The sequence below is a fragment of the Ranitomeya variabilis genome, chromosome 5, assembly GCF_051348905.1.
Source record: "Ranitomeya variabilis isolate aRanVar5 chromosome 5, aRanVar5.hap1, whole genome shotgun sequence".
Lineage (NCBI taxonomy): Eukaryota > Metazoa > Chordata > Amphibia > Anura > Dendrobatidae > Ranitomeya > Ranitomeya variabilis.
Genome location: NC_135236.1, coordinates 551,837,290 through 551,857,053, shown reverse-complemented (window position 1 = coordinate 551,857,053; position 19,764 = coordinate 551,837,290). Strand labels below are relative to the sequence as shown.

Genomic DNA, 19,764 nt, shown 5'->3' with positions numbered 1-19,764 from the left:
TAGATAAAACTGTTAGTATGTAAAAAAATGCATTTCCTAATTAAGCTTATCTATATGTATAGTATATGACACTAGTATATGACCAGATTTATCCTCAATTATGGGAACTACAAGATATCCTGTAGTCATTGCTCTTTTCAAAGTTTGTGGGTTGCAGTCAACAGCAGTGAAGTATCCTGTGGACATTGATGGATTCTGTTTGTGGTTTTAATAAAAGAAATAATTATTGCCATTCCTTTCTCTTGCGATGTTGAATGATGTGAAACCACAGTAACATAATTATACTGGTAGGATGTGGCAAGTTATAGAAAGTATAGTTTGGAAGTTATCGCTTTCTTTAACATGTATTCCAGTTATACATGTCTAAAGGAAGCAAATAGAGCAGTATAAAGATTGGTCTACTTAAATGCATTTATTAAACATACTTTTGACATATTTAACACATAGTATAATTTAAGTTCACTGTACACTAACAGTTTTTAATGTCTAATATCTGTATAATTGGAAATTCAATGGGTTGGAATATATTTTCACTATGACATCACATGATTAAAAACTGACTAGCTGAATCCTTCTAAGTTCTATGTAGAAACAGAAAGTATATTTTCCCTGCATGAGTTATCACTGAAAAAGTCCCTGGCAGGGGGGAGGAGCAGAGAAGCTGGGTCAGGAGTTGAAGAGGGGGATGGCTCATGCAGGGAAAGGAGTCTTCCTGTTTCTACATAGAGTAGAGAAAACATAATTAACTTGGTAGAAAGGCAAGATGAGCAATTGTAAGTACACAATACCAAATAATATAATGATTGTAATATATTAAGTGGATAAAAACTTTGATGGGAGAGCTTTTTTAATTATTAAGCCCACTGCACTCCATCCCCTAATATAAACCGGTGTGAACACACCAGTTTTGATAAATCAGGACAATAGACTTTCTATTGAATCCATGTTTGCACTCAGACAAAGCTGTGCGCTCTTGTTACCTGAGCTGTGCACTCTAGCCTCCTGAGTTGTGTACTTCTAAGAGGTCTTTTGAACCATTGGTTGGGGTCTCAGGATCCCAGCCATCCCTGATATGCAACAAAGGGCTTACAGCATACCGAAAAAAAATCATTAAAAGTTTAGTTTCTCTTTAAAAATGTCCTATTGAAATCAAGCTCAAAATCTCGTAACCAGGGATTTGGTGAGGATTAATGGTGTTAAAAAATTTTATAAGTGAGATAAGGGAACTAGAGGTAAACTGATCAAATTTGCAGACAATGCGAAGCTAGGAGAGCTAGCTAACACTAGAAAAGACAGAGATAGGATTCAGAAGGACCTAGATGAGCTTGAACAATGAGCGAATGGTATTTAACAGGGAGAAATGCAAGATTCTGCATCTGAGCAAGAAAAACAAAAATTACATCTACAGGATGGGAGGAATAAAACTAAGCAAAAGCACGTGTGAAAAAGACTTTTGTATAATAATGTATACTAATAGATCACAGACTGTGCATGAGTCAACAGTGTGATGCAGCTGCAAAAAGGCAAACACAATTCTGGGATTATTAAAAGATGCATATAGTCTAGATCATGTGAAGCCATTATCCCCTCCACTCCTCCTTTCTTAGTACGCATCTGGAATACTGCGTCCAGTTCTGGGCACCACATTTAAAAAAAAAAACATTGAAAAACTACAGCAAGTTCAGAGAAGAGCTACCAGGATGGTGAGTGGACTGCAAACTAAATCTTATGAGGAACAGTTAAGGGATCTGGGAATGTTTAGCTTGCAAAAAAGAAGGCTAAGAGGAAACTTAATAGCTGTCTACAAATATCTGAAGGGATGTTATTCTCATTTGCACATAGAAACAAGAGAAGCAATGGAATGAAACTGAAAAGGAGAAAATACAGATTAGATATTGGAAAAAACTTTTTAACCTTGAGGGTGATCAATGAGTGGAACAGGCTGCCACAATAGGTGGGGAATTCTCTTTCAATAGAAGTCTTCAAACAGAGACTGGACAGACATCTACCTGAGATGGTCTAGTGAATCCTGCACTGAGCAGGGGGTTGGACACTATGACCCTGGAGGTCCCTTTTAACATTTCGTGGTTCTATGATTATGAATATACCCAGATAATGCTATTGCAGCGCCCCCACTGCCGCAGGGCCGAGGGGTACCCGGTACCGGGCCTCTGAGTCTCTGTTCTGGGGTTGTCACGGTGGCTAGGCCCGGTCCGTGACCCTGCTGAGGGGCGCCCAAATAATAGGGTGTAGATGATGGTGGTAGTGCGGTGCAGTGCCGGTCACAGTAAATAACGAGGACACCAGGTTGCAGTCTCTTTACCTCTTTACTGAAGGCTTCAGGGTCCTCAGTCCGGAATACGGTTAACCAGGCTGCGCAAGTCCGGCCGGTCCGATGGCACATCCAGAGCTCCCTTTGCAGGTGGAAATCTGTGCCTTCCTGCTAGCGCTGTGTGTTGTGGTCCTTCCCTGCTGTGCTTACGGAAAGTCCCCACAACTGTTGTGTCTGTTTCTTAAGTTCCCTCACAACTCGATTAGATGATGTTCTGCTAATCTTCCATCCCTCCCTAATGTTACGGTTAGGACGGCACCCGTATGACGGGTAGGCTCGGAGCTCTTCCGGGACCCTAGAGTCGCCCCTCTCCACAAGTTGCCCCCTATGTCTTCGTAGGTGATTTAGGTGAGACAGCCCGCCTATGACTGACTGTCCTGCCGTTGGTTTGAAGTATTGCTTGAAGCTAGATGTATGAATACTTCCTCGGCGTTCCGGCCGCCGGTTGTGCGCCTCAGTAGAATGTTGCCTCGGTCTCACAGCACGACTCCTACTGGTATTCTCCTTGTTGCTTTGATCTCGTTTCTCACTCAGCACAATCTATCTCGCTTCTAATCCTTCCTTGGGCACCGCCGCTATGCTGAGCAGGCACGGTCCCGTGGCGTTCTCTCAAGTTGCCAGGCCTCTGTCAGGATCCCACCCCCGACAGGGGCCCTACCGAATCTTCCCCCACAACACCCTCTGCCACAAGGTGTTGCCTGGTTCCAACCCAGTCAGCTTTCTTCCTAACTTCCTGCCTGACCCCCAGTTTTACCAGTATGTGAGGAGTGGCCTAATGAATAGAACCCTTAGCTCCCCCTGGAGGCCCGGCTGTGAAATGTATTGGTGTCTGTGATACCTGGTCAGGTGAACTCCTTCAGTGCCATCAGACGTACCATAGCTCCCCTTAGTGGCGGAGCCACAGTATTGCAACGACCAGGACTCTGGGGCGCTGCACTATTGTATGCTGTCAATGAATAGTATCATATTTAGATATTATAGTAGCATCCAGTAATATCTGATAATGATTGTTAACCAGCAGTAAGTTTATAAATCAAAGTATTACGTAATAAATACACATTTTGTGGTTTTATTTTGTGTCATTTTTGACAGTTTTTTGACAGGATCTTTTGATCGAACAGTTGGTGTTTGGTCACAAGATGGTCAGCTGATTCAGAGGCTTCAACACTTCACGAGTGAAATCACTGGCATGTGTTATGTTCCCTCCATAAGAACAGTTTGGATCACCAGTGGGAATGGCCAACCATTAGTTCTGGACCCACGATCTGGGGATATTGTAAGTACGAGTACAGTGTAGACTTGATTTCAATACATCATTGAATGTACAATGTTGATATAATCCACTTTCATGTTTGAATAAAGCATTGTCTTTTTTTCCTTAGATTTCCAATTTTGTTGATACTTTTCAAAGCTATGATGACAATCCACAAATAAAACATTTGACATGCCTTCCCGAGACAAGTCATGTGATAGGTGAGCTATGCACAAAAGTAACTCAGCATCTATCGAGATGAAAAGATCCCTTATTTTGCACCAAAAGACTGGCATATGAGCTGAACATTTTTTTAACGGAATGCACCTTGGTAATTTAGAGCACAATTATTAATTAATTAAATTAATGTTTTTAATTTTAAACTGTACATTAGGCCATGACGTAGTTTTAGCAGGTGTGCGCTAACGTATTACTGTAATGTAACCTTGCGGTATTATAAGCAGCATAAACCTAAAACAAGCAAGTTAAGACAATACATACAACCATAGCAGTTATGTTGCTGCTTTTATTTCCTATGAACTTGGCAAGCGTAAAGGTGACAAATGTGTGATTGGTGAGGGTCCACTAACTGGGACCCCATGAATTAGACATGAGAGGATCAGTCAGCGGAGGATCGAGTTTAAAACGAATTCACGAAAATTGTAGTTTTACATAAATTCGAACATTTTGAGATTTGATTCGCAAAAAATAAAAAAATCTTGCCTGGCACCATTCCCCACACTGTGGAAGCATCAGAGAGCGGACTAACATTGTTTTACCGCACGAGCTTCCCCATAATGCCCTGCAGCTTTTACATCTAGCTTGTACAGTGGTGGTCCATACTGGGGCCATCTGATATCAGCGGCTCCCAGTGGAACATAGTTTCTCATCTCCATCAACTCCAGAGTCACTTGGCAAGATACAACTATAGTAAGTAAAGCCAGCTCACCGAGTAACCACCGCAGGAACTCCACGCTGATCAACGTAGTCACAGGAGAAAGGAAAAAAAAGAACTTGTTCCAGCTCCATATCTGTAAAATTCAGGCTTGAAACTTTATTTTGCCAACTTAAAAGCAGTGGAAATATGCTCTCCAGAAGCACAGCGGGACAAGAGCGACGCGTTTTGATCACTAAAGATCTTTATCAATCATCATGGAGCTGGAACAAGTTCTTTTTTTTTCTTTCACTTGGTAAGATTACTTTCACACATTCAGTATTTTACATCAGTATTTCTAAGCCTAAACTAAGAGTGGTTGAAAAATGCAGAAGTGGTGCACGAGTTTCTATTATACCTTTACTCTGAATATTAACCAAATACTAAACGTGTGAACATTGCCCAAGTCTCTCTTTCCTCTAAAGTGTAAGGTACTTTGGCCAGTGAGGTCCTATCGCTCTTCCTCACGTGTAGAGTGTAAGCTCTAATGGTTAGCAGAGTCCTCTCTATCTCATGTAGAGTGTAAGCTCGTATGGTTAGCAGAGTCCTCTCTGTCACATGTAGAGTGTAAGCTCTTATAGTCAGCAGAGTCCTCTCTCTCTCTCTATCACATGTAGAGTGTAAGCTCTTATGGTCAGCAGAGTCCTTTCTCTCTGTATCACATGTAGAGTGTAAGCTCTCATGGTCAGCAGAGTCCTCTCTATCAAATGTAGAGTGTAAGCTCTTATGGTTAGCAGAGTCCTCTCTATCACATGTGGATTGAAAGCTCTTATGGTCAGCAGAGTCCTCTCTCTATCACATGTAGAGTGTAAGCTCTTATGGTCAGCAGAGTCCTCTCTCTCTGTATCACATGTAGAGTGTAAGCTCTCATGGTCAGCAGAGTCCTCTCTATCAAATGTAGAGTGTAAGCTCTTATGGTTAGCAGAGTCCTCTCTATCACATGTGGATTGAAAGCTCTTATGGTCAGCAGAGTCCTCTCTCTATCACATGTAGAGTGTAAGCTCTTATGGTTAGCAGAGTCCTCTCTATCACATGTAGAGTGTAAGCTCTTATGGTAAGCAGAGTCCTCTTTCTCTCTATCACATGTAGAGTGTAAACTCTTATGGTTAGCAGAGTCCTCTCTATCACATCTGGAGTGTAAGCTCTTATGGTTAGCAGAGTCCTCTCTTTCTCTCGCCTGTAGAGTGTAAGCTCTTATGATCAGCAGGGTCCTCTCTCTCCCTTTCTTATAGAATGTAAGCTCTTATAGTGAGTAAAGTTCTCGTTCTCCTCTGCTCTATGTGCATTTTCTGAGTAAGTACAAAACTTTTAAATATTGCGATTCGTTCAAAATTATTCGCTGCAAATCGAATTTTTGGGGAACATTGGGCGAAGTCAGCAAATTGGAATTTCAAAAGGTTTGTTCATCTTCACCACCGATCATAAAAATAGGGGTCCTTTGTCCCCAATGTTAATGGTGCTAGAGTGTCCATGTGTGACTGCTGCCTCGTTACTGTCTATAGGAGCAGAACTTATATATGCTTTACCACACCAATAGACTGATAGAGATAAATTAAGTGGAGAGCCATCACTACCGCTCCTCTCACGCGGGCCGGACTCTGGGACTCTAATTTTCAGTATCTGCAGATAAATTATAAATGTTATTTGTGAGATAACTGCTTTGTGAATTAGCTGAGGAGCTGAGGTAATGATGTGATTTTTCCACATCTTCTGTTCAACCCAATATTATAATAAACTGTAGACTAAATTACAGGTGCTTCTCACAAAATTAGAATATCATCAGAAAATTAATTTATTTCAGTTCTTCAAAGCAAAAAGTGAAGCTCATATATTATATAGAGTCATTACAAACAGAGTGATCTATTTCAAGTGTTTATTTCTGTTAATGTTGATGATTATGGCTTACAGCCAATCAAAACACAAAAGTCATTACCTCAGTAAATTAGAATACTTTATAACACCAGTTTGACAAATTATTTTAAAATCCGAAATGTTCCCCTACTGAAATGTATGTTCAGTAAATGCGCTCAATACTTGATCGGGGCTCCTTTGCATCAATTACTGCATCAATGCGGCGTGGCATGGAGGTGATCAGCCTGTGGCACTTCTGAGGTGTTATGGAAGCCCAGGTTGCTTTGATAGCCGCCTTCAGTTTGTCTGCATTATTTGGTCTGGTGTCTCTCATCTTCCTCTTGACAATACCCCATAGATTCCATATGGGGTTAAGGTCTGGCGCGTTTGCTGGCCAATCAAGCACAGTGATACTGTTGTTTTTGAACCAGGTATTGGTACTTTTGGCGTGGACGGGTGCCAAGGCCTGCTGGAGAATAAAATTTCCGTCTCTAAAAAACTTGTCGAAAGAGGGAAGCATGATGTGCTCTAAAATTTCCTGGTAGACAGCTGCGCTAATTTTGGTCTTGATAAAACAAAGTGGACCTACACCAGCAGATGACATGGCTCCCCAAATCATCACTGATTGTGGACACTTCACGCTAGACCCCAAGCAGCTTGGATTGTGTGCCTCTCCACTCTTCCGGATTCTGAGACCTTGATTTCCAAATAAAATGCAAAATTTACTTTCATCTGAAAACAACACCTTGGACCACTGAGCAACAGTCCAGCTCTTTTTATCCTTGGCCCAGGTAAGATGCTTTGGGCATTTTCTATTGGTCATGAGTGGCTTGTCACAAGAAATGTGACACTTATAGCCCATGTCCTGGATACGTCTATGTATGGTGGCTCTTGAAGCAATGACTCCAGCAGCAGTCCACTCCTTGTGAACCTCCCAAAAAATTTTGAATGGCCTTTTTTTAACAATCCTTTCAAGGCTGCGGTTATCCCGGTTGCTTGTGCACCTTTTCTCTACCACACGTTTTCCTTCCACCCAACTTTCCATTAATATGCTTGGATACAGCACTCTGTGAACAGCCAGCTTCTTTAGCAAAGACCTTTTGTGGCTTACCTCCTTGTGGAGTGTGTCAATGACTGCCTTCTGGACATCTGTCAAGTCAGCAGTCTTCCCCATAATTGTGGAGCCTACTGAAACAGACTAAGGGACTTTTTAAACGCTTAGGAAGCCTTTGCATTTTTGTTTTGTTAATTAATTTAATTTACTGAGATAATGACTTTTGGGTTTTCATTATCTGTAAGCCATAATCATCAACACTAACAGAAATAAACACTTGAAAGTACATCACTCTCTAATGTCTCTATATAATTTGAGTTTCACTTTTTGCATTGAAGAACTGAAGTAAATTAACTTTTTGATGATATTCTAATTTTGTGAGAAGCACCTGTATCTTACCTGTCATTTTACTGTCAAAAATACACTGCTCAAAAAAATAAAGGGAACACTTACACAACAGAATATAACTCCAAGTAAATCAAACTTCTGTGAAATCAATCTGTCCACTTAGGAAGCAAAATATTTAGAATTGACAGTCCTCGGTGGTTGATACCTTTTAATGGCTATTTAGTTAGCCATTAAAAGGTATCAACCACTGAGGACTCTCAATTCTAAATATTTTTCTATCTACTGGCTAACACGATACCAAGATATATTTCTTTCCTGTATCACTTAGGAAGCAACACTGATTGACAATCAATTTCACATGCTGTTGTGCAAATGGAATAGACAACAGATGGAAATTATTGGCAATTATCGAGACACACTCAATAAAGGAATGGTTCTGCAGGTGGGGACCACAGACCACATCTCAGTACCAATGCTTTCTGGCTGATGTTTTGGTCACTTTTGAATGTTGGTTGTGCTTTCACACTCGTGGTAGCATGAGACGGACTCTACAACCCTCACAAGTGGCTCAGGTAGTGCAGCTAATCCAGGATGGCACATCAATGCGAGCTGTGGGCAAGAAGGTTTGCTGTGTCTTTCAGCATAGTGTCCAGAGGCTGGAGGCGCTACCAGGAGACAGGTCAGTAAACCAGGAGACATGGAGGGGGCCATAGAAGGCCAAGAACCCAGCAGCAGGACCGATACCTCTGCCTTTGTGCAAGGAGGAACCGGTGGAGCACTGCCAGAGCCCTGCAAAATGACCTCCAGCAGGCCACAAATGTGGATGTGTCTGCACAAACTGTTAGAAACCGACTCCATGAGGATGGTCTGAGTGCCTGACGTCCACAGATGGGGGTTGTGCTCACAGCCCAACACCCTGCAGGATGCTTGACATTTGCCACAGAACACCAGGATTGGCAAATTCGCCCCTGACGCCCAGTGCTCTTCACAGATGAAAGTACGTTCACACTGAGCACATGTGACAGACGTGACAGAGTCTGGAGATGCCATGGAGAGCGATCTGCTGCCTGCAACATCCTTCAGCATGACCGGTTTGGCAGTGGGTCAGTAATATTGTGGGGTGGCATTTCTTTGGAGGACTGCGTAGCCCAATGTATGCTTGCCAGAGGTAGCCTGACTGCCATTAGGTACCGAGATCCTCAGACCCCTTGTGAGACCATATGCTGGTGCGGTTTGCCCTGGGTTCCTCCTAATGCAGGACAATGCCAGACCTCATGTCGCTGGAGTGTGTCAGCAGTTCCTGCAAGATGAAGGCATTGAAGCTATGGACTGGCCTGCCCATTACCCAGATCGGAATCCGATTGAGCACATCTGGGACATCATGTCTCGCACCATCCACCATCCATTGCACCACAGACTGTCCAGGAGTTGGCGGATGCTTTAGTCCAGGTCTGGGAGGAGATCCCTCAGGAGACCATCCACCGTCTCATCAGGAGCATGCCCAGGCATTGTACAGTAGGGAGGTCATACAGGCACGTGGAGGCCACACACAATACTGAGCTGGTCATGAGGCATTTCCACTGAAGTTGGATCAGCCTATAATTTGATTTTCCACTTTGATTTTGAGTATCATTCCAAATCCAGACCTCCATGGGATATTCATTTTGATTTACATTGATAATTGTTATATTTTATAGTTCTGAACACATTCGACTATACAATGAATACAAATTTGCAACTGGAATATTTCATTCAGAGATATCTAGGATGTGATATTTTAGTGTACCTTTTATTTTTTTAAGCAGTGTAAATTATAGGGAATTTTTATTCCAGAACTATTGAAAAGTTCTTTGCTTTTCACGGAGACTTCTTTTAGGGCATGTTCACACTTTGCAGATTTTGCTGCGGATTTTTCCGCAGCGGATTTGGAAAAACCGCAGTGCAAAACCGCTGCGGTTTTCACTGCGGATTTTCCTGCGGTTTCTTCTGCGGATTCCTCTGCGGGTTTTCAACAGCACTTTCCTATTGGTGCATGTTGAAAACCGCTGCGGAATCCGCAGAAAGAAGTGACATGCTCCTTCTTTTTTTCCGCAGCAATTCCGCGCGGTTTTTAAAGGGATTTTCCGCAATGTGGGCACAGTGGTTTTTGTTTTCCATAGGGTAACATTGTACTGTACCCTACATGGAAAACTGCTGCGGATCCGCAGCGTCAAATCCGCTGCGGATCCGCAGCAAAAACCGCAAAGTGTGAACATAGCCTTACACAGTTTTTGTATGTTGAGTTGATAAAACAATATTATTTTCATGTTTTTTCAAGTTTGAAAGAAGCCTATAATAAAAAAAACAATGAAAAAATGGGACACCAAGCATTTGGATATCTACCCCAAAAATGAGCTGTATGTAGTGTGTTTTATATTTCTTCATGGACTTAGCGCCATAATTTGGACGCAGTGCAAGAAATGCCCCCAAATTAAATATTTCTGGCAAAAAATCTGGTTGTCAAACCTTGTCTACGATGGTTTCACACACAGCATTTTTTGTGTGTTTTTTTGCCACTACAGATTTTGAAACAGTTTGAGCCAAAGTCAGAAGCGGAGCCACAAGAAATGTAAATATTTTAAAAAAATACTTATACTTCTTCCTAATAGATCCACTTGAATTTTTGGCTAAAATGAATTCATTAAGAACTACAGTGACAGTGCTCCCTCCCACAAAGAAAACAAAATGCTAGGTGTGAAACTACCCTTAGGCCACACGCACACTTGGTGCACATGTTTCTATTATACTTTTCATCTGATTGCTCCACTCCTGGCTGACAAATACTGAGGTTAAAAACTCACCAAAAACTCAACGTGTGCATTTGACTTAACAGCTATGATCAGCAAAACATTTCCATGGTGGGGCAAAATCTGCATAGCCGCACATGGATTTCTAAGTGGATTTTAGCAAACTGGTGCAAAAATAAAGTGCAAGCCAATTACACAAAGCTACAGCAAAAATACTGCAATTTCTAAAAAAACATCTTCAGCTTCTGCATGGTGCTTTCTTTATACAGAAATTATAATGGTTTAATCATTTACATGTTTAGGTTCAACACGGAACCAGATGATTGTGTGGAAGTACCACAGTTCAGGTTGTGTCACCATATTGAATGCCAAGCATCCCTTGGAATGTCTCTCATACAGTAAGTGCGGACTTTCTTTAATTTATGTGAACCATAGGTCAGTGTGATAAGAACAGTAATGACGTGTCTGTCTTAGACACATAACCAATATGTGGATCAGATCATTATGGCCAGGTCGGGAAGAAGCCGACATAACACCAGTTCACTTTGCTTTCTATGCAAATGCAGGGTCGGACTGGGGTGTTTGGCGCTCACAGGGGGAATTGACTCTAGAGGCCCACCCTACTGCTATATGCAAATATCTGTAAGCCTTTATCCCTATTATAGTGAAGCGTCGACTGTAAAACACTGGCGACTACTGCACATCTACTGTGCGCCACCATAACTGGGATGTACAATTACGGTAGTTTTCATTAAAGGGGATCTTTGGTTAAAACAAGTTATCACCGATCCATGGGCTCTATACGATAGGTGATTGCTTAAGTCCGACTATTAGAAACTCCACCTAACAGAAGAATGAGGAAGTTTTATCTCTGACAGGACACTTATCCCCATTTTAAAATGGAGCTGCAGGTGGGATGTCTGACCACAGCTCCATTCATTCTCTTTGGGGCTTCCAGAAAAAAACAAGTGCAGCGCTTTCATTCACTGAGAGAATGAATGGATCCGTGGTCAAGTCGAACATGCCACTCCAGTCTAATGAGGATAAAAGTTCCACATTCTGTCGATTGGGTCCAAGCAGTCAGACCCCCAGCAATCAATAAGTTATCACTTATCTTGTGGAGAGGTGAAGCCTTTATTTCACAGCAGAACCCCTGTAAGTGCATCTCTGCCGCTGCATACCACGTATTTAATCTCTAATGGAAATAAAGAATCTTCTCCAAATTAATATCAAAGAGAACAAATGACCACCATACACAACGCAATCCACTATACCAAGGCCAATAATACCACATACAGGAAAGAAATACCAAAAGAAATACCACCACACCATGACCAGACCACATAGTCACCGAATAATACCACATACAAGGAACAAACACGCCAAGCCATGAACAGACCACATAGTGACCGAACAATACCACATATTACCAGCATATAGCGACCAAATAATACCACATACAAGGAGAAATACCGCCACACCATAATTAGATTACATATTTCACCACATAGTGATGGAATAATACCACATACAAAGGACAAATACCGCCACACCGTGACCAGACCACAATTTACCACCACATAGTGACCAAATACCATCACATACAAGGGACAAATACCGCCATACTGTAACAAGGTCACACATTTCCACCAAATAGTAACCAAATAATACCACATAGAGGGGATAAGTACCGCCACACCAGTGTACAGGTAATACAGTGATCACCAATGATATTATATACAGGAGCTCTATATATAGTGTACAGGTAATACAGGGATCACCAGTGACATTATACACAGGAGCTCTGTATATAATGTCAGTGAACAGGTAATACAAGGATCACCAGTGATATTATATACAACAGCTTTATATATAGTGTAAGTTTACAAGAAATACAGTAATCACCAGTGACATTATACACAGGAGCTCTGTATAAAGTGTCAGTGTACAGGCAATACAGTGATCACCGGTGACATTATACACAGGAGCTCTGTATATAGTGTCCGTGTACAGGTAATACAGTGATCACTGGTGACGTTATACACAGGAGCTTTGTATATAGTGTCAGTGTACAGGTAATACAGTGATCACAGGTGACATTATACATAGGAACCCTATACTCAGTATATAGTGTATAGTGACATCTGTAGTTGAAGTCCTTCATCTTCGCTTTTCTTCTTTTGCCAGCACAGACCGCCATCACTTCTTCCAGCCAGGACTCATCTCTGCAAAAAATAACACACAGTCATCAATAGGTGATCACTTCCAGAGCACATTCCCCACTTTTTCCCTGACTTCTACACTACGTCAGATGAGGAAAAAAAGCGACGTAGTGACTCCCTGCACAGTAAAAAGACCCCCCTTTTGTTCCCTCCTTGGAAATTATATTTCAGTAATAGTAATGTCCCTAATTAGACCCTGAAGAAATTATGTTCCTCACTTGTCACCATAAACGAATATAGCATGTTCCTCATTCTGGCCCCCAAACAGTAATTAAGTCCCTCATCCTGCCCCTATTTATTTAATAATCTCACCCAGTGTAACATGCTTTATTTTATAAGATGTCCCAGCCTGGCCCCCTATGTCCCTTGTCCAGCCTGGCCCCCAGATATCCATCCCCGCCCCGGATATCTTTCCTCGACCCCCATATATCCATCCTGGTCCCTTGTCCTGCCCCCCCATAAATCCATCCTGGCCCCTCCATATATCCATCCTGGCTCCCCCATATATTCATCCTGGCCCCCATATATCCATCCTGGCCCCTCCATATATCCATCCTGGCTTCCCGATATATCCATTCTGGCTACTCCATATATCCATTCTGGCCCCTTCATATATCCATCTTGACTCCCCCTTATATCCACCCTGGCCCCTCCATATATCCATCCTGGCTCCCTATATACTGTATACATCCTGGCCCCTCTGTCATGAATCCCCAATGGCTAGGGATAGCACAGGACAAGCAAAGTACAAATAAATAACGGACGAGCTCTAGGGTGATGGAACCTGGGCTGACCGCTGCCCTACGCCTGACAAACGCAACTAGAGATAGCCAGGGAGCGTGCCTACGTTGGTTCTAGACGCCACGCACCAGCCTAAGAGCTAACTAGTACTGCAGAGAAAATAAAGACCTCACTTGCCTCCAGAGGAATGAACCCCAAAAAGATATAGTTGCCCCCCACATGTATTGACGGTGAAATGAGAGGAAGGCACACACATAGAGATGATATATATAGCTTTAGCAAATTGAGGCCCGCTGTAAACTAGAAAGCAGAACGATACAAAAGGGGACTGAGCGGTCAGCAAAAAACCCTAATCAAAAAAACCATCCTGAGATTACAAGAACCCATGTGCCAACTCATGGCACATGGGGAGAACCTCAGTCCACTAGAGCTACCAGCTAGCATAGAGACATAATAAGCAAGCTGGACAAAAAACCAAACAACTGAAAATCAGCACTTAGCTTATCCTGAAAGATCTGGGAGCAGGTAGGCAGGAACCAAACAGAGCACATCTGAATACATTGATAGCCGGCAAGGGAATGACAGAAAGGCCAGGTAAAATAGGAAACACCCAGCCTCTGATGGACAGGTGGAAACCAAAGGCCGCAACCCACCAAAGTCACCCAGTACCAGCAGTAACCACCAGAGGGAGCCCACAAACAGAATCCACAACAGTACCCCCCCCTTGAGGAGGGGTCACCGAACCCTCACGAGAACCCCCAGGGCGATCAGGGTGAGCTCTATGGAAGGCGCGGACCAAATCAGTCGCATGAACATCGGAGGCGACCACCCAGGAATTATCCTCCTGACCATAACCCTTCCACTTAACCAAATACTGGAGTTTGCGTCTGGAAACACGAGAATCCAAGATCTTCTCAACAACATACTCCAATTCTCCCTCCACCAGCACCGGAGCAGGAGGCTCAACCGAAGGAACAACGGGCACCTCATACCTCCGCAACAACGACCGATGGAACACATTATGAATAGCAAACGATGCTGGGAGATCCAAACGAAAAGATACAGGGTTAAGAATCTCCGAGATCCTATAAGGACCGATAAACCGAGGCTTGAACTTAGGAGAAGAGACCTTCATAGGGACAAAACGAGAAGACAACCACACCAAATCCCCAACAAGAAGTCGGGGACCCACGCGGCGACGGCGATTAGCAAACTGCTGAGTCTTCTCCTGAGATAACTTCAAATTGTCCACCACCTGATTCCAAATCTGATGCAGCCTGTCCACCACCACGTCCACTCCAGGACAATCCGAAGACTCCACCTGACCAGAGGAAAAACGAGGATGAAACCCCGAATTACAAAAAAAAGGAGAGACCAACGTGGCAGAACTAGCCCGATTATTAAGAGCAAATTCGGCCAGTGGCAAAAAAGCAACCCAGTCATCTTGATCAGCAGAAACAAAACACCTCAAATAAGTTTCCAAGGTCTGATTAGTTCGCTCCGTCTGGCCATTCGTCTGAGGATGGAATGCAGACGAGAAAGACAAATCAATGCCCATCTTGGCACAAAACGTCCGCCAAAATCTAGACACAAACTGGGATCCCCTGTCAGAAACGATATTCTCCGGAATCCCATGCAAACGAACCACGTTCTGAAAAAATAAAGGGACCAACTCAGAGGAGGAGGGCAACTTAGGCAAGGGCACCAAATGAACCATATTAGAAAAGCGGTCACACACAACCCAGATAACAGACATTTTCTGTGAAACCGGGAGATCAGAAATAAAATCCATGGAAATGTGCATCCAAGGCCTCTTCGGGATGGGCAAGGATAACAACAACCCACTAGCCCGAGAACAGCAAGGCTTAGCTCGAGCACACACTTCACAAGACTGCACAAAGGTGCGCACATCCCTAGACAAGGAAGGCCACCAAAAAGACCTGGCCACCAAGTCTCTAGTACCAAATATTCCAGGATGACCAGCCAACACAGAAGAATGGACCTCGGAGATGACTCTACTGGTCCAATCATCCGGAACAAACAGTCTTTCTGGTGGACAATGATCCGGTTTATCCACCTGAAACTCCTGCAATGCACGTCGCAAGTCTGGGGATACGGCGGACAATATTACCCCATCCCTAAGGATACCAGTAGGCCCAGAGTCTCCAGGAGAGTCAGGCACAAAACTCCTGGAAAGAGCATCTGCCTTCACATTCTTTGAACCTGGCAGGTATGAAACCACGAAATTGAAACGAGAAAAAAACAACGACCAACGAGCCTGTCTAGGATTCAAACGCCTGGCAGACTCAAGGTAAATGAGATTCTTGTGATCAGTCAAGACCACCACACGATGTTTAGCACCCTCAAGGCAATGACGCCACTCCTCAAATGCCCACTTCATGGCCAAAAGCTCCCGATTACCCACATCATAATTGCGCTCGGCGGGCGAGAATTTTCTAGAGAAGAATGCACATGGCTTCATCACCGAGCCATTAGAACTTCTCTGTGACAAAACCGCCCCCGCTCCAATCTCGGAAGCATCAACCTCAACCTGAAAGGGAAGTGAAACATCTGGTTGACACAACACAGGAGCAGAAGAAAACCGGCGCTTAAGTTCCTGAAAGGCCTCCACGGCCGCAGGAGACCAATCAGCAACATCAGCACCCTTTTTAGTCAAATCAGTCAAAGGTTTAACAATACTGGAAAAATTAGCAATGAACCGACGATAAAAATTAGCAAACCCCAAGAACTTCTGAAGGCTCTTAACAGATGTAGGTTGTGTCCAGTCACAAATAGCCTGAACCTTGACGGGATCCATCTCAATAGTAGAAGGAGAAAAAATGTACCCCAAAAAAGAAATCTTCTGGACTCCGAAGAGACACTTTGAGCCCTTCACAAACAGAGAATTGGCCCGCAGAACCTGAAACACCTTCCTGACCTGTAGAACATGAGACTCCCAGTCATCAGAAAACACCAAAATATCATCCAAATACACAATCATAAACTTATCCAGATATTCACGGAAAATATTGTGCATAAAGGACTGAAAGACTGACGGAGCATTGGAGAGTCCAAAAGGCATTACCAAATACTCAAAATGGCCCTCAGGCGTATTAAATGCGGTTTTCCACTCATCACCCTGTTTTATCCGCACCAAATTATACGCACCGCGAAGATCTATCTTAGTGAACCACCTAGCTCCCTTAATGCGAGCAAACAAATCAGTTAATAATGGCAATGGATACTGATATTTGACTGTAATCTTATTCAGAAGGCGATAATCTATACAAGGCCTCAGGGAACCATCTTTTTTTGCCACAAAAAAAAAACCTGCTCCCAGAGGGGACGAAGATGGACGAATATGTCCCTTTTCCAAGGACTCCTTAATATAATTCCGCATAGCAGTATGCTCTGGCAGTGACAGATTAAATAAACGACCCTTAGGGAACTTACTGCCAGGAATCAATTCTATAGCACAGTCACACTCTCTATGAGGAGGGAGCGAATTGAGCTTAGGCTCCTCAAAAACATCCCTATAATCAGACAAAAACGCAGGGATCTCAGAAGGAGTAGATGAAGCGATTGAAATCGGAGGTGCATCATTATGAACCCCCTGACATCCCCAGCTTAACACAGACATTGTTTTCCAGTCCAGGACAGGATTATGAGTTTGTAACCATGGCAGACCAAGCACTAGTACATCATGTAAATTATACAGTACAAGGAAGCGAATCACCTCCTGATGAACGGGAGTCATGCGCATGGTCACTTGTGTCCAATACTGCGGTTTATTCATAGCCAATGGTGTAGAGTCAATTCCCTTCAGAGGAATAGGAACTTCCACAGGCTCCAGACTAAAACCGCAGCGTTTAGCAAATGACCAATCCATAAGACTCAGGGCAGCGCCCGAATCCACATAGGCATCGACGGAAATGGAAGACAGTGAAAAAATCAGAGTCACAGACAAAATGAACTTAGGCTGCAGAGTACCAATGGCAAAAGATTTATCAACCCTTTTTGTGCGTTTAGAGCATGCTGATATAACATGAGCTGAATCACCACAATAAAAACACAATCCGTTTTTCCGCCTATAATTTTGCCGTTCACTTCTGGACTGAATTCTATCACATTGCATAGTCTCAGGTGCCTGTTCAGAAGACACCGCCAACTGGTGCACGGGTTTGCGCTCCCGTAAACGCCGATCAATCTGAATGGCCATAGCCATAGACTCATTCAGACCTGTAGGCGTAGGAAACCCCACCATAATATCCTTAATGGCCTCAGAAAGACCATTTCTGAAGTTTGCAGCCAGGGCGCACTCATTCCACTGAGTAAGCAACGACCATTTCCGAAATTTTTGACAATATATTTCCGCTTCATCATGCCCCTGAGAGAGGGCTAATAAAGCCTTTTCAGCCTGAATCTCCAGGTTAGGTTCCTCATAGAGCAATCCCAATGCCAGAAAAAACGCATCCACACTGAGCAATGCAGGATCCCCTGGTGCCAATGCAAATGCCCAATTCTGAGGGTCGCCCCGCAGGAAAGATATTACAATCTTGACCTGTTGAGCAGGGTCTCCAGAGGAGCGAGATTTTAAAGAAAGAAACAATTTACAATTGTTCCTGAAATTCAGGAAGGTAGATCTATCTCCAGAAAAGAACTCTGGAATAGGAATTCTAGGTTCAGACATGGGAATGTGAACAACAAAATCCTGTATGTTTTGAACTTTTGCCGCGAGATTACTCAGGCTGGAAGCCAAACTCTGGACATCCATGTTAAACAGCTAAGATCAGAGCCATTCAAGGGTTAAAAGGAGGTAAGAAGCAGCAAGACAGCAATTAAGGGCTAGGCAGCAAAACTCTGAAGGGAAAAAAAAAAAAAAAATTTCCCTTAAACACTTCTTTTTCTCCTGCTTCAGCCCAAACAATTAACACTTTGTGGGCCGGCTATACTGTCATGAATCCCCAATGGCTAGGGATAGCACAGGACAAGCAAAGTACAAATAAATAATGGACGAGCTCTAGGGTGATGGAACCTGGGCTGACCGCTGCCCTACGCCTGACAAACGCAACTAGAGATAGCCAGGGAGCGTGCCTACGTTGGTTCTAGATGCCACGCACCAGCCTAAGAGCTAACTAGTACTGCAGAGAAAATAAAGACCTCACTTGCCTCCAGAGGAATGAACCCCAAAAAGATATAGTTGCCCCCCACATGTATTGACGGTGAAATGAGAGGAAGGCACACACATAGAGATGATATATATAGCTTTAGCAAATTGAGGCCCGCTGTAAACTAGAAAGCAGAACGATACAAAAGGGGACTGAGCGGTCAGCAAAAAACCCTAATCAAAAAAACCATCCTGAGATTACAAGAACCCATGTGCCAACTCATGGCACATGGGGAGAACCTCAGTCCACTAGAGCTACCAGCTAGCATAGAGACATAATAAGCAAGCTGGACAAAAAACCAAACAACTGAAAATCAGCACTTAGCTTATCCTGAAAGATCTGGGAGCAGGTAGGCAGGAACCAAACAGAGCACATCTGAATACATTGATAGCCGGCAAGGGAATGACAGAAAGGCCAGGTAAAATAGGAAACACCCAGCCTCTGATGGACAGGTGGAAACCAAAGGCCGCAACCCACCAAAGTCACCCAGTACCAGCAGTAACCACCAGAGGGAGCCCACAAACAGAATCCACAACACCCCTCCATATATCCATCCTGGCTCCCCCATATATCCATCCTGGCCCATCCATATATCCATCCTGGCCCCCCATATATCCATCCTGGCCCCTCTATATATCCATCCTGCCCCCCCATATATCCATCTTGGTCCCTTATCCTTGCCCCCCATAAATCCATCCTAGCCCCTCCATATATCCATCCTGGCTCCCCCATATATCCATCCTTTCTCCCCCATGTATCCATACTGGCCCCTCCATATATCCATCCTGGCTCCCCCATATATCCATCCTGACCCCTCCATATATCCATCCTGACTCTCCCATATATCCATCCTGGCCCCTCCATATATCCATCCTGGCCCCCATATATCCATCTTGGCCCCTCTATGTATCCATCTTGGCTCCCCATATACCAATCCTGGTCCCTTGTTCTGGCTCCTCCATATATCAATCCCTGCCCCTCTTTATATCCTTCCTGGATCCCAAAAAAATCACAGAGAAAAAAGCAGAGATGATTACCTGCTGAAGCCTCCAAACAAATGCACCAGCAGGGCGCAT

The 19,764-nt window shown here is 43.6% G+C and overlaps 1 protein-coding gene across 3 annotated transcripts in view; it reads left to right on the top strand.

Moving 5' to 3' along the window:
• Positions 1 to 19,764, top strand: part of LOC143776480 (uncharacterized) — a 194,601-nt gene that overhangs the window by 124,976 nt on the left and 49,861 nt on the right. For all 3 annotated transcript variants that reach the window (XM_077265909.1, XM_077265911.1, XM_077265910.1), the window contains 3 exons: positions 3,425 to 3,608; positions 3,715 to 3,805; positions 10,860 to 10,955. In XM_077265909.1, the coding sequence (XP_077122024.1) occupies positions 3,425 to 3,608; positions 3,715 to 3,805; positions 10,860 to 10,955 (371 nt within the window). The remainder of the gene's footprint in view (positions 1 to 3,424; positions 3,609 to 3,714; positions 3,806 to 10,859; positions 10,956 to 19,764) is intronic.